The sequence below is a fragment of the Echinops telfairi genome, unplaced genomic scaffold (genome assembly GCF_000313985.2).
Source record: "Echinops telfairi isolate 266 unplaced genomic scaffold, ASM31398v2 ScPeMD7_7407;HRSCAF=8445, whole genome shotgun sequence".
Taxonomy (NCBI): Eukaryota; Metazoa; Chordata; class Mammalia; order Afrosoricida; family Tenrecidae; genus Echinops; species Echinops telfairi.
The window spans coordinates 8,562,195-8,576,482 of NW_022111307.1; the positions used below are offsets into that span (position 1 = coordinate 8,562,195).

At 50.0% G+C, this 14,288-nt stretch overlaps 1 protein-coding gene, 1 non-coding gene and 1 pseudogene across 2 annotated transcripts in view; 2 read left to right on the forward strand and 1 right to left on the reverse strand.

Moving 5' to 3' along the window:
* The window catches only part of PARL (presenilin associated rhomboid like), a 41,532-nt gene that overhangs the window by 18,815 nt on the left and 8,429 nt on the right, over nt 1-14,288 (forward strand). Inside the window, exons 8-9 of the mRNA XM_030887351.2 lie at nt 6,605-6,706; nt 6,823-6,920. Coding sequence (XP_030743211.1) covers nt 6,605-6,706; nt 6,823-6,920 — 200 coding nt within the window. The remainder of the gene's footprint in view (nt 1-6,604; nt 6,707-6,822; nt 6,921-14,288) is intronic.
* LOC105979591 lies at nt 160-1,502 on the forward strand (annotated as a pseudogene).
* On the reverse strand, nt 1,777-1,883 carry LOC115871821. Its single transcript, XR_004047492.1, has one exon. It is a non-coding gene; the product is annotated as a U6 spliceosomal RNA (small nuclear RNA).

The window sequence follows — 14,288 nt, forward strand, 5'->3', positions numbered from 1 at the left end:
GGGGGGGGAGGACGTGTGAGCTGGCTTTATTGAAAGTAGTAGTGTCGCACTAGATATTTAGGTCAAGTTATACTTCACATGGTGTTCTCTGATCCAAAGAATAGTGCAAATTATATGAACTTGGAATTTCCCCCAAGTATCACTTCTCCTTCATTAGGAGTTCCAATTTTTTTAATCTTAAAAAAAGGTGAGGGGAAGGGCCAGAAATAAGAGTTACTGCACAGTAAAGTAAGGGGTCCTGATGGCATATTGGGTTATGTGTTGACCGCCGACACTGCTCATACTTTGAAAGATGAGACTTTCTGCTCCCATAGAGACTCACAGCCTGGAACCTCACAGGGGCGGTGCCACTCTGTGCTGAGTCAGGAGCGGCAAACTCGTAGTGAATTTGGTACAATAAGTAGAGATCCCAATGTTCTGAAGCCCACAGTGGATCTGTCAGAGTTAAAATTCCTTTATGAAAATGAAAATGTCCCAGATGGCACAACTTCTCCGCTTGTGCACAGAAACTCTTAAAAGTTTGGTAGAGGCTGGGGACACGTGGCTGCCGCAGGGCTCGCTTGGGCATCGGTGGCCGCAGCGGCAGTGGCGACAACGATGATTATGACTACGGCAACTGCGACTAGCCCTCCTTCGTCCCTGGTTGCTCGCCGTCTATCGTCTCCTTTCCTTTCCGGCTGTGTCTCGTCCACTTCCCCTAGCTGCAACCCCAATCCTACGTAAAGGCATGACTTTCCGGTATCGCAGGGAAAACAGGTGCAAGCCCAGAAACTATTTCCCCACCACCACTTGTTGAAAAACTGATCTGGAGGCGTCTCTGTATTTGAAAGTTCCAGGGTTTGATGTGTCTCTGGTTTTGCTTGGAGACCCTTCAGTTATAAGTGTCACGGAGAAAACAACCGGAAACTGATTCGGATCCTTATTCAAAGTCAGGATGGAACGATGTGTAGTGACAGCCCCACCTGCTCGAAACCGTTGTAAGACTGCTTTGTATGGACCCCCTGGGCGGAGGCGCTGAGGTTGGAGGTGGGCTGCATGAAGCCGGAGGACAACGCTTCTGCACTGCGTGCAGTGCTCGCAAGTCTGCCACTAGTGACCACCTCAAGTCCAAGGCTCGGACTAAGAGGAAGGCAGAATTTGAAGACCAGAATGGGAGAAAGAAGCAGAGGCCTCTAACTGCATCGCTTCCGCGCAACAGTACTGCACAAACAGAACGTCAGTGTCATCCAGGCGTTTGTGAAAATGTGCCTGGAAGCCAACATCGCACTCGAGAAGGCTGACCAGCCAGCTGTCCGTGCTGTCCTGCCCGCCCTGGGAAGAGTGGAGGCTCTGTACCTAAGTCAGAGCAGCTGAGAAGAGCGTTTCTGCCTGACGGCTGTGAGCATGTGAACCAACTCCTCAGCTCACGAGGTTGCTGACCAGGAGGTCACCACCCTTGTGATCAGGATAAATAACGTGGACTATTAAAGTTATGTGTTAATTGTGAAAAAAAAAGTGTGGTAGAAAGGGGGTGTTTTGAAAAGGATGATGGCAACATACGTACAAATGTGCTTGACACAATGGATGTAAGTATGGATTGTAATAAAAGCTTTAGGAGCAATAAGATGATTTAAAAAGGAAACGTTTGAATTTTTCTTAGAAAGAAGCTTGGAGACAATCTCATCTGAAAACATTTAACATGAATTATCCATTGACTGACTTATTTATTAACCATTTTTGGGGGGGCTCTTGTAGCTTTATAACAACCCAGCATCCATTGTATTTTTTTTAATCTTCTTTTATATGGAACGCTTCACGAATCTGCGTGTCATCCTTGCGCAGGGGCCATGCCAATCCTCTCTGTATTGTTCCAACTCTAGTATACGTGCTGCCGAAGCAAGCATGAAGTCAGATTTTTCAACACTCCAAATTGCCCTCACGTATATGTGCCCTTTCATTCTCCTTCCACCCTTCTCAAGAGAGATTCTGGCTTTGCAGTATCTAACTTGTAGTCTGTACTGAACAACTGCCCACACCCAAAGGAAGAACCTGCTGCTGTCTGCTGCATCCTAACTCAGAGTGACTGTACAGGGCAGAGAAGGAACCGCCCCTTTGGGCTTCCAAACCGTTACATTTTTACAGGCTGAAGAGTAGGTTTGAGCCACTGCCCCTATGATTGGTACCTCTCTGTGTAACCAGCTAGCCACCATGGGTCCATATACACCTTCCCTTGAAATTCCTTGATATCTTTTTCATTTTCAAATATGTCTTGCCTTTTTATCTTATCCTGTATGTTGTGGGTCTGAATTCTTCTCATATTTAAAACTAGCATGATGCATTAATAAGTTAGTATAACTTAATAGCTAAACATCTAGTGGCACGCCGTAACTAAGAAACTCGAGCTGCCGCAGCCTGTCCAATGCACTTTTCTGAGTCAGCACCCCAGAGAACCCTGGAACGGGCCTCGACAGGAAGACCAGGCGCAAGGACGCCTTGTTGGGCTGTGTCATTGAAGGATGGTCCCTGCTCTGTTGTGCTTCACAAACAGATGGTTACAGAGAGATGTGAACTAATGGTATTTTTTACAAATTGAAGGTTGTGGCTACCCCGTGTCAAGCAAGTCGTAGATATTTTCCCAACAAAATGTGCTCACTTCGTGTCTGTTACATTTTGGTAATTCTCACTGTATTTCAAACTTTTTCGTAATGCTCTTGCACAGTACATAGGTGATAGTGTAAGTATAACTTTTATATACGTTGAGAAATCAAAATATGTGTGCATCTTTATCACGACACTTGCTTTACTGCAGTGGGGAACCGCAGTGTCTCGGGTGTGCGTATACAGAAACACATTCTTGGTGGAGAATGAACGCTCTTCGCCCTCACCAGGGATCTGGAGCCCTGGTGGCACTGTAAATCCCTGTTGGGCTGTTGACTGTGAGGTTGGCAGTTTGAAACCACCAGTTGCGGCTCGGGAGCCAGGCGTTCTCCTCTTGGGAGCCCACGGGCAGTTCTACTGTGAGTGGGCAGGGACTCGACGGCCGTGAGTTTGCTTTGCGTATGGACTTCTGGGTCTGCGATTGTCTTCAAGACGTGCACGCGACATTTTCCTGAGGTGGCGGGGTCCGTTTTTATTAGATTCATAAACGCTTCCGACTAGAAAAAGTGAAGACTTTCTCTGTATGAGGGCAGACCCAAACATTTCTCAAGAATTTAAGTTCTGATTTATCCAAACTCTCAGAAGTGTCTGAGTTTGTATAGATAAAGGCCATATTAGGAAATCAATTATAGTCAGAAAGAAACTGGCTCTACATAGAAATACACAGATAATGCAAATTCTCTTTAATCTTAAAATACCTATAGGAGTGGTGAAGAATGTAGTCACGGGAGAGTAAATTGGAGTTTGCAGAATTTTAACGCTATTTTTCACATGTAATATAACATTTGCTGTGTTTGGTGGGGGGAGTACATTTTTCTGGTGCTTTCTCTCAGTAAAAAAGGCTGCGACTTGATTTCTGTTGGTTTTGTCGGGTGTAGTTTAAAAATAAACGTGGGATTTACAGTTCACACACGCCCAACCCTGGAGGGTGGTGTGCGCTCGCTCTTCACAGTGACGTCCGCCCTGCCTGATGCTGGCAGTGCGGGTAGGCTGGGGGCTGAGGGAAGTCTCTTTTCAAACCATTGAAGCATGGCCAGTGTAATAGGTGTGTCCCAGGGAAACCGTGACCCAGTAAGTTTTGTAGGGAACAAGCCAGCCAGCCACCTTCTGAGATCCTTGAAAATTGGTGTGACCCATTTAGGTGGGTAGAGTGTAGAGCTGGGGAATCGGTGAGCACATTGTGGAGTTGAGGTGTGGGGTGTTCGTGTGTGCTTAATATGGCAGTTGATCTTAGTGTAGAACAGAGTTTATTTTGACTCTTATTCCTGCGCTCAGGTTGGCAGCCCACCCCAGCCCACCTGGCCCCTAGGCAGGGGCTCGGCTTGTCCTGCGGTGGTGGTGGTCCGCCTTGTCGGCCCGCTTGCCTTTGTTCACTCTGCTGGCCCCTGGTCTGTGTTCTGTCTGTTCCTGTGATGTTCCTGCATCCTTACATTCCCGGTTTCCCTTTTCAGACAACTGTGTGTTCGAGGATGCACAACTTGCAGCCATAAGATTCACCATAATTAGCCTTTTTTTGAAATATTAGTAATCCCCCCAACAGGATAATCTCCTGTTCTGAAACAACCGTTTACATAGAAGGCACTGAGAAAACTGTTAAGCGGGAATTTGGAGCATAAACTGAGACTACAAGGGATTCGTTAAATGAGCCTCATTTACTCAGCAGACATTGTAACGCCATTGTGAAGTCAGATTCTGCAGACTGGGAGGAGTTAGGGTGTTGGTCCCGCCTCAGGGACCTGTGTGTGGGCGAGTAGCACACGGGCTGGTCCTAGTCCGCATGGTTGTTGCTCGTCTGAGCCGTGGCTGTGATCTCATTTGACAAGTCCAAAGTACGTGATTCACAGTCCACCGTCCTCATGTCTAAGGAACATTCTGGCCATACTTCTTCCAAGACAGATTTTCGTTTTTTCTGGCAGTCCACGGTATGTTCTGTGTTCTTCTCCAACACCATAATGCAAGTGTGCCTGCTCTCTGTCATGCTTTCTCGTTCATTGGCCAGTCTTCACACGCATCATGATGCAACTGAAAGTACCCTAGCTTGGGTCAGACATACCTGAGTCATACCCAGGTGTGTTAGGCAGGGTTCTCTAGAGAAACAAAACCAGGACACTTATGATTTTATATAGATAGATAAATATATACAGCACGAAGGAATATAACAGCTAATTAGTCCACACAGCAGTACAGAGGGCTCAGTTCAACTCACTTCCGTGGAACAGTTAATATACTGGAAGTGTATTCTTCAACTCATCAGTGCCCCTGTCCAAGGTCAAGGAAGCAGATACCTGAGTCTTTCCCAGGGCAATGCAGGCAGTCTGGCCACAGGCAGCAAGCAGCAGGGTGGGTCACCAACAGTCAGCAGCGCAGGAGTGGAGTGAAGAAGGCTATCGAACTCAAACAATGCAAGCCGATAGGATCAGACAGGCTCAAGCTCAAGCGATGCACACACCAGCAGTGTGGCGAAGCAGGTCTCAAAGGAACCTCAAGCTCTAGCACCATGATCTATGGATTGGCTGTCCCACAGGTAGTGTAGTTCACAAGTTGAGGCAGAGAACTAGTTAAAGCAGCCACACACTGCTCTGATTACTAGAGAGCAAAAGAGAAGGGACAGGGCTTGCCAAGCCATTTATCTCTGTCCTCCAATCAAACTGTGACTTTATTAATCCCAGATATTACTATTGGCCAGGTTAGCACAATAAACCTACCCATCACAGTGTGACAGCTTGCCTCTTTTGAACATTTCTAAACATCTGCATGGTGATTGTAACTACTCCAGTATGGCCTGAGGTGCTGACACTCTCTCTGGGCTAGTAGACGTTCCATCTGTAATACAGAGATGGCTGGTTGGGGCAGGTGCCCCTCACACAGGCGCGTGCACGTGCGTGCGAGTGTTGCTGGGGGTGCTGTGAGACCCTGCAGGGTCCTGGAGAACATGGCACCTCTACTGAGATGTTCACATTTGTTCGGAGTGTTAAGGAAAATACTTACTTGTATGATGAAGCAGATTGCAAATATCACATGCATTTTTAAGACAAAACAGTGCAAGAAGTCCCTGTGTGTGGGCTTAGTCGGACACCTTCGTGCCTCGGGGGGAGTCTTGAGGGGTGCTTTCCCAGGTGTCTGATGCACTGATGACTGAAGGGCTCGCACGGGCCCAGGTGTTCATCATACACTTAGACCTCACTGCCCTCTGGAGTTCTCCTCCTGAGCGGCCATGGTCGACAGACCGCTGGGCCCCTTTGCTTGGTACGCGTTGTGTGTGGGTACGGAAATCTCTGGAAGCTTTGGGCCTACCCAGAAATTTGTTTGTAGTGTGTGAGCTTTCAAAGACACACGTGTAAGTCCGAGTAGACTAGAGAAACAAATTCATAAACACGCGAATGTGTACAAGAGAGAGTTTTAGATAAAGGGTAATTGTACATTAAGAAAGCATCCCAACCCCATAAGTCGGACATTAGCCCATATGTCCGATATCAATCTATAAAGTCCTCTTTAGACTCACGAAACACATGCAATGATGCCGAATGCAGGATGATCACAGGTAGACAGTCTTTGGATCCAGTGGTGTTGTAAGCATCTCAGCGCTGGCAGGGGTCTACATGTGGCTTCTCCAGCACCCATGGCTGCATCGGGGTGGGTCGATGTGGCTTCTCTTCAGGGAAGTCTCGCAGGGAGTAAGCCTTGTCAGTAGAGAGACTCCAAGGGAATGAGCAGCGAGAGAGAAGTGTCTCCCGCCTCCAAGAGGAAAAACAGGAGTTCCCAGAATTCCCAGGAGAAGGCCATGTCCACACAGAGATCTCATTGGTTATCTCCGGATTGACAGACTAGACTCCACCCCTGCACTCTGAATCCTCTCAAGTCCCAAATTGACACCAGGTTATGTAACTACCACGCATGGTCATTCAGCTCTGTGGTCCACCGAGCGCTGCATGCGGGAGGACTCACGTCCCTTCTTTGTGCCTTGCAGTCGGGCGCCATCATGACTGTGCTGGCCGCCGTCTGCACCAAGATCCCAGAAGGGAGGCTCGCCATCATCTTCCTCCCCATGTTCACGTTCACGGCAGGCAATGTGAGTGTTTCCAGAAGCCATGTCCTGGGCACTGGGCTGGGTGGTTGCCCTCACACGAGGGCTGTCTGTGCGGCAGAGTGTGCGCCGCTCACTCCTGTCCTCTCGGTGACTTTCAGGCCCTGAAAGCCATTATTGCCATGGATACAGCTGGCATGATCCTGGGATGGAAGTTTTTTGACCATGCAGCGCATTTGGGAGGAGCTCTCTTCGGAATGTGAGTGTGCATGCTCTTGACTGCCTCAGGCCCCGGCTCCCTCCCTCCCCTGCCCACTGCAGGGCCTCAGCTGGGAGGGCAGCAGGGCGCCTCAGCACTGCTTGGGAGGTGGGGGTGGGGGAGGTGGACTTCCCTTCCTCCAGGTCCAGTTCCACCTTCTGAGATGGGATATGAACCGGCCAGTCATTGTAGTCTGTCCTCACGCTGGAAGCGCATCATCACCTCACTGCTGGCCGCGGCCACACCCAGCCCCATAGAACATGCCACTGCTCTTCTGACCCCACAGAGCACAGGGATGGCTGCAGCGCCCCAGCCCCACCAGCCCAGTTGTCCTTTCCCGTTCTCCCTGCAGCTCCCCTGTCCGGCCCTCACCCGCTCTCTCTGAGTGGTGGTTCAGCCCCATCCCCTGTGCCTTGTGCGTTGGCTGGCTGGCTGGCTGCCCGGTGAGTGGGTGGGTGAGTGAGTGAGTGAGTGAGTGAACAGTGAGTACAGCGGGGCACCAGTTGACCACTGGTGAGCAGACCCTGAGCTAATTCCCCTACGTTCAGTGAGGTGACTACCCTCCTTGCCTAGCCGAGGAGCCGGGGTCAGAAGGGAGCCCCGCTGCTCAGGCAGCTCTTCAGTAGCAGCGCTGGCCCAGAGCCCTGGCTGCCGCTGCACCAGCCTGGCCACAGAGGCTCCATCTGTGCTGCCTAACTAAGCAGAGAGCCCCGTCGTTTGCGGCCGGGCACTCCCAACCCTCCTGCCAAGGGAAGCCAAGCACTGCCTGGACTTCTGGGATCTTTCTAGCACCATTGTTGCCTTCCACACAGACTTGGTTGTTGCTTTGTCTCACGACAATGGGAAACTTACGTTTCAGTGAGAAAAGAAAAAGGACTCTGTTCTAAGTGGAGCAGTTTTGCCCAGTAGGCGGTAGAACTAAATGCCATTATGCCATTTATAATTCTCGGTGACGATTAAAGAATAGCATATGTGAGTTCTAGCTTTAAAAGCAACACATTATAAATAGGAGAAACTGACCTGATATTCCAGTATGCGAAACATCCTAACTTCAGAAAAAGGATTATGTTTTCTGAACGCAAAATATGTCTAGATCTTTCCACATATTCTTTTTAAACAATTTTTATTGGGAGCTCTTACAGATCTCATAACACTCCATAGTTCAATCACATCGAGCAGTGTTGCACAATTACTACCACAATCAGTTCCAAAACATTCTCCTATTGAACTCCTTGATAGCAACTCCCCTTTATTCCCCCTGCCCCACCACCACCACCCAGGAACCCTTGTCTATTTATTGCCACTTCTCACATCTTCCAGTGTATTCATTCTCATAGCGCTGATACGTCATCGGTGCTTTCCACGTATTCTTAACAGGTCTTCTCCTCAGCAGGTTTTCATTCTGAACTCCCACTGGACAGCCTTTTTCTGTCCGACAATAACCAGATCAGTAACTAGGCCTGTATGATCATCAGGTGTCGATGGGATCAGGCTACAGGTATCAAAAGATCCAAAACAAACAACAATATCGATGAGAAAGAAGGGAGACCCAAACCCCATGTGTAGATAATTGGATATCCCCCCACAGAAGTGGTATAAGGAAGGGATGATTCACCCAAGGTGCAGCATAGCACCGATGAATCACACATCATTCCTCTAGTTCCTGAATACTTCTCCCCACACTACCATGACCCAGTTCTACCTTACAAATCTGGCTAGATCGGAGAACGCACTTCGGTACAGATCAGAGCTCTGGACACAGAATTCTGGACAGATTAACCCCGTGAAGAACAGTAGTGGGAGTAGGAGGATGGTCAGGGAAGGGGAAGGGTAAGAAAATAGGAACCCACCACAAGATGGGATACATAGTCCTCCCTACCCCAGAAGGGGAAGAATAACGGAATGTACGTGAAGAGAGACAAAGGACAATATAAGATACAAAATAACAATATATAATTGATCAAGGATACAGAAGGGAGTGGGGGTAGAGGAGCTTATGTCAAGGGCTCCAGCAGAAAATGTATTAGAAGTGATGATGGCAACAAATGTACAAATATGCTTGATACAGTTGATGTATGGAGTGTGATAAGCACTGTAAGAGCCACCAATAAAATGATGGGGAAATAAATAAACAATGACTAGGCTTTCTGCAGCCCAGGGTCAGGAAGGCGGGACCCATCCTCTGCCGTCTCTAACTCTACCGCCTCTTCATTTCTTAGAGCTCGGCCCTGTCCTGGGCCATCTTTGGTAACCTCTTCATTCTAGATGGGAAAACCTCAGTCTCAGTTCTTTTTAGTTCAGTCTCCCTGCTTTGCTGTCGAAGATCCTCTGCTCGAGAAAGTGGTCCTGTGTTGTGCTGATGACTGACAGCTGACATCAGACAGTAGCCCTCGGAATCCTGGGAGCCCAGGGTTCCCTGAGGAGCCCTGATGGCTAATGGTTCGCAATGGGCCCTGACCGCAGGGTTAGCAGAGGAAGCCTTCAGCTGGGCGTTCTGCTTCTGTAGGTTAGGTGGAAACCCCAGGGGCAGTTCTACCCCAAGGTGTTGGGAGGGTGCTTCTGAGTCAGCATCCCCCCAGGGCAGTGAGTCGGTCAAAAGTTAATGCAGCACTCCAGAGGAAGCCATGTGAGTCCGTGAGTGCTTCCCGTCTGCAGGTCGGGGGGTGTCCACAGCTCGAAACCAAGCCTGTGCAGTAGGGTGCCTCAGAGAGTACTCCTTCTCCGTGAATTGTCCCAATTTTCTTTTAGCCAAATGACTACATTTGGATATGTGAATATAATCAGAAACTGTGTACCTATAAGATCACAGTGTTTGGAAGAAATATTAAAGAATTAGAGGACAAAAAAAAAGAAAAAGATCACAGTGTTTGATTAAATATGGAGATTAAAAAGGTTAAACAGGTGGGTGTAAAAAAAGTCTCTTTATTAATGAGACTCTGACAAGTGTTTAATTTCTTTCAAAGGTTTTTCAGTTGTACTTGAATTAGAGGATAATCTTTTTCTCGCATTCTTAATTCACCACAGAATTCGACTTTCAGCCCGAGAGAATCCTGATGCCGCCCTTTAATGTATTTTTGTAAATACATTTTTCTTTCTGTAAATTTACCTGATTTATTCTCTCTGGGCTTTCCCCTAATTTCCAAGAGCTTTCATGGTGCTCTGCTTGGTAGGCAGGGACCCTGGGGGTGTGGTGGGTTATGCACTGGGCAGCTAACTATGGGTCTGTTGTCCGAACCCACCAGCCACTCCCCGGGAGAAGGATGAGGCTGTGCCCTGGAACAGCCTCACAGGCGTTCTGCTCGGTCTGATTGGCTGTGCTGTGGTTGGGATTGGCTTGATGGCAGTGTGCTGGAGTTGGCTTGGTTTGGATTTTCGTCATTTGATTTTAACTCCATTTAGTAAACATAAATGTACATTATAGTACTGATGATAGCAAAACCAAGATTCAGGTATACTTCATAACCCTTAAAGTAAGAAATACTTGCTGAGAACATTTAAATGATAAACACGAAATGGCTGTTCTGATGCCAAAGTTAGAACATTTTTACCCCTGGTGTCTAGGAGATGTGAAGATCAACCAAACCTGGTCGCTGTGTGCGGGAGCGTGAAAACCGTGTGGGGAAGCCAGGGCGGAGCAATGGCTCATAAGGAAAGCTGTCCTTAGCAGCCATCCTTCCGAGCCTGCCCACCCACCCGTCCCCCCAAGGCAGCCTCAGCTGCCTGGCCAGCCGGGCACTGGGTGCTGGGGCCCCAAGGCAGCCAGCCGGGTGGACCTGGCCTGGGTTCTGGTTCTGATGACTGCGTTGTGGAGCGAGCACATGCAGGTGAAGGTGCTAACCCGCTCACGGCCCAGCTCAGCGTCCCGGCTCCTGGTAGGCAGCTCTGAGTGGGGCACTGGGAATTGCCACCACTTGTGTGAAAGGGTGGGGAGACAGGAGGGGAGAGGGCCACCTTCTGGGAGGTGGTGTGTGTGTGTATGTGTGGCTTGTGCTCCTCAGCATGCACAAACCATTCCCACCCTATTCTGGTCTTGTAACATTCTGAAGCGGAACCCTCACACGGCATTAAATAAGTCGGCTGTTGTAGTAGGCAAAGGCCTGTGACAGTGGTGTTCGGCTTGTAGCGTGATAAGGTCATGGGCCCTGTCAGCTGTGCTGGTTTTCTCTTCCAGATGGTACATTACTCACGGTCATGAACTCATCTGGAAGAACAGGGAGCCGCTGGTGAAAATCTGGCATGAAATGAGGACGAACAGCCCCAAAAAAGGAGGAGGGCCCAAGTAAAGCCCGAGCCCCACGAGACTGTGCCGCTGGCGAGTGCTGCGAACGGCCAGGACCGAGCCGGCCCGGAGGCCCCCGCGCCGCTCCTGCCAGCAAGACCCCTAGCACCTCGCGCGCCAGGGTCCGGAGAGGGCCCCAGGACGTGTCCTTGTTAGGTGATTATGACAGCGTTGGTGAAATAAAGGTTTATATCTCTAGTTTGTAACTCGGAGCAGCGTGCCTTCTCTGGGTCTGGGATGTGGGCTCTGCACTCGGGCATGGGACCCGCCTTGGGAGCAGGGCTGGTGAGGGAGTCGAGGCTGGGCAGGCCCTCTCCTCCTGACGCTGAGATAGGAGCGGCAGTGTCTTTCCGTTTCCCCAAGAAAGGTGCTGGTTTCTGGCACTGAGTGGCATCTAAAAACGGACTATTCTTAGGTTGTGCTTTCTAGGTTAGAACTGCCGCTAAATTAAGGGTTAGAAGGAAGTGACTCGGATAAATCCGAACTTGAGTCTGAGCCTAATTGTATCTTCTGCTTCTAATTGAAGCCTCGCACTGAAATAAATGCAGCAGAAGGCGCCAGCTTACGTTGCTCTCGGCGAGTCCACTTGACGTCACGTGGGATTGTGTCTAGGAAAGGCGGTTTGGGAAGGTACCTTTTCCTTCAGAGGATTTACAGGAGCGAGAAGACACGCCCGAGCCCAAAGGTTGGACGGAAGGACGCCTGAGCTGCTGTTGGAGGGAGGGAAGGCACAGGGGCAGCTGAGTGCCTGCCAGGGGTGAGGAGACGGAATGGTGACCGAGCTGGTCTTGGGGGCTACTGGCTTCTGCAGGGCAGCACGGAGCTGCCCACTTCATCTCCGTTTCCCTGCAGGGAAGGTGGGGAGTTTGGTTCTGAGGGATGGGCAGAGCGGGCAGGGGGAGCGCCACTGCTGCGGGTCACAAGGCCGGGTCAGGCCATCAGTGAAGGTGTCTCCTTCCTGTTCTGTGGCCTGTAGACATTCTTCTTAAGGTCCCCTCCAGGCTTTGAACTGCCAAGGTCCCATCCATGACCTGGACAAATGTCACCGTTCTAATTGCCCAGTTTAATCAGGTATTAACTGTCTCATCTTGGATTCTCTGACGTGATCACTCCCTTCCTGAGAACCCGCTAGCTCAAGTCCCTGTCACCAAGCATGCTCTTGGTGTTGGAGTCTCCAGGAATGCCCCCTGGGCCGCTCCACATGCTCACCTTACTGTGACCTCATCTCTGCAGAGGGAGTCCCTCCCGGCTAGTCACTACAACCTGAACCCTGGAGACTTCCTTATAAAACACACAACGTTCCTCTAGTTCTTTAATGCTTCCTCCCCCACTATCATGACCCAGTTCTACCTTACAAACCCAGCTAGACCAGAGCAGGTACATGGTACAGATAAGAGCTGGAGACACAGGGAATCCAGGGCAGATAAACCCCTCAGAACAATAATGAGAGTAGCAATACCGTAAGGGTAGGGGGAAGGTGGGGGGAGAAGGGGGAAATCAATGTACAACCCCCCCCCCAGAGGGACAAACAACAGATAGGAGTAAAGGGAGACAGCTGACGGTGTAAAACATGAAAATAAGAATAATTTATAAATTATCGGGTTCGGGGGAGAGGGGAAGAAAGGAGCTGATACCAAGGGCTCATGTAGAAAGAAAATGTTTTGGAAATGATGATGGCAATATACCGTATATACTGGTGTATAAGCTGAGTTTTCCAGCACATTTTTAATGCAGTTTTTGTGGTAAAATTAGGTGCCCCTCAGCTGATATTTGGGTTGGCTTATACTCGAGTATATACAGTATGTACAAATGTGCTTGATACAATGGATGGATGGATTGTGATAGGAGCTGTAAGAGTCCCCCAATAAAATGATTACCCCACCCAGTAAAATAAACAAATCCTAGACCAGTCCTCCCTAAAGCAGAGTGCCGAAAACACCCGCCAGCCTGTTGCCTGTGACAGATTTAAACCCCTGGTGTGGCTAGCTGAGTGGCACCCCATCCTCATCCCCAATCTCTGGTCCCTGCCTCGCCCTCCTCGCTCACCCAGGCTGCAGGGAGCAGGCCAGTCTCCCACTCCCTCTGCCCCACAGGGGTTCAGGCAGCACCTGGTTGGCACTTCGCAGAGCTATCCGCGACCACACTGAAGACACCCAGTGTTGACCTACCTGGTAGGTCGGCATGCGCTGCAGCTGTGGAGAGCTTTCTCTGCAAGAGTTAGCATCCCAGTTAGCCATCTCCCAGAGCGGCTGACCCAAGCCCTAGCACACGCAGGCCACCTGCAGGGGCTGTGATGCCACAGCAGGGGCTGTGTGCCTGAATGGCCACACCTGGGCCCTGGCCTGCTCAGCGGAAGGCTTTGCCTTGACTTCAATCAGGAAATCCCCCAGTGATCTGGGAGGTGAGTCTGTTCTGAGTGGCCAGGGCCCAGCTGCGGCCTCGCTCACGAGGTGCAGGTGCGCAGGTCACCTTCCAAAGAAAGCCTCAGATGTGGCTCTGGGTGATTAATGCTCCGTTAATAGTGCTCCTGGAAGTGGTGAGCCAGGCACACTTTGCGCCTGTGTAAAATATTTAGGAGGCCTTTCGAGGGTGGCCAAGGGATTGTTTCTGACACACTGTTATGAAGGAAGCAGTGACAATTGAGACAGTTACCCCCTTTTAGACCCACAATAAAACAATAGTGAACGCAGGTGGCATAGGGATAGGCTAGCGGCTGAGCTGAGCTTTCGTGGCAGCTTTATAAATCCAAAGCTTTCATGAAGAGCTTTCAAAATTAAGGATTGGGGAACCCAATCCAGGGAAGATGTCGCCAGCATCGGAGAGGCATACAAAACGGGTTGTTTCAAACGTGTTCTCCGGGAAGCAGCACCCCAGATCTTCCCGGGGACCAGGGTTCCTCCACCTTGCTGCGCTCAAGCGCCCCACGGGGCGCGGGGACGCCCCCAGGAGCTCTAGGCGGGGAGGTGTCACTAGCCGGCTCTCGGTCTTTGCGAAGTCGGGCCCCATTTGTAAAATCACATTTAGTTAACTTTGGGTAAGAGCATGAGCCATCCCTCCCGTCCGACACTTAGAAAGGACTCCGGAGGACG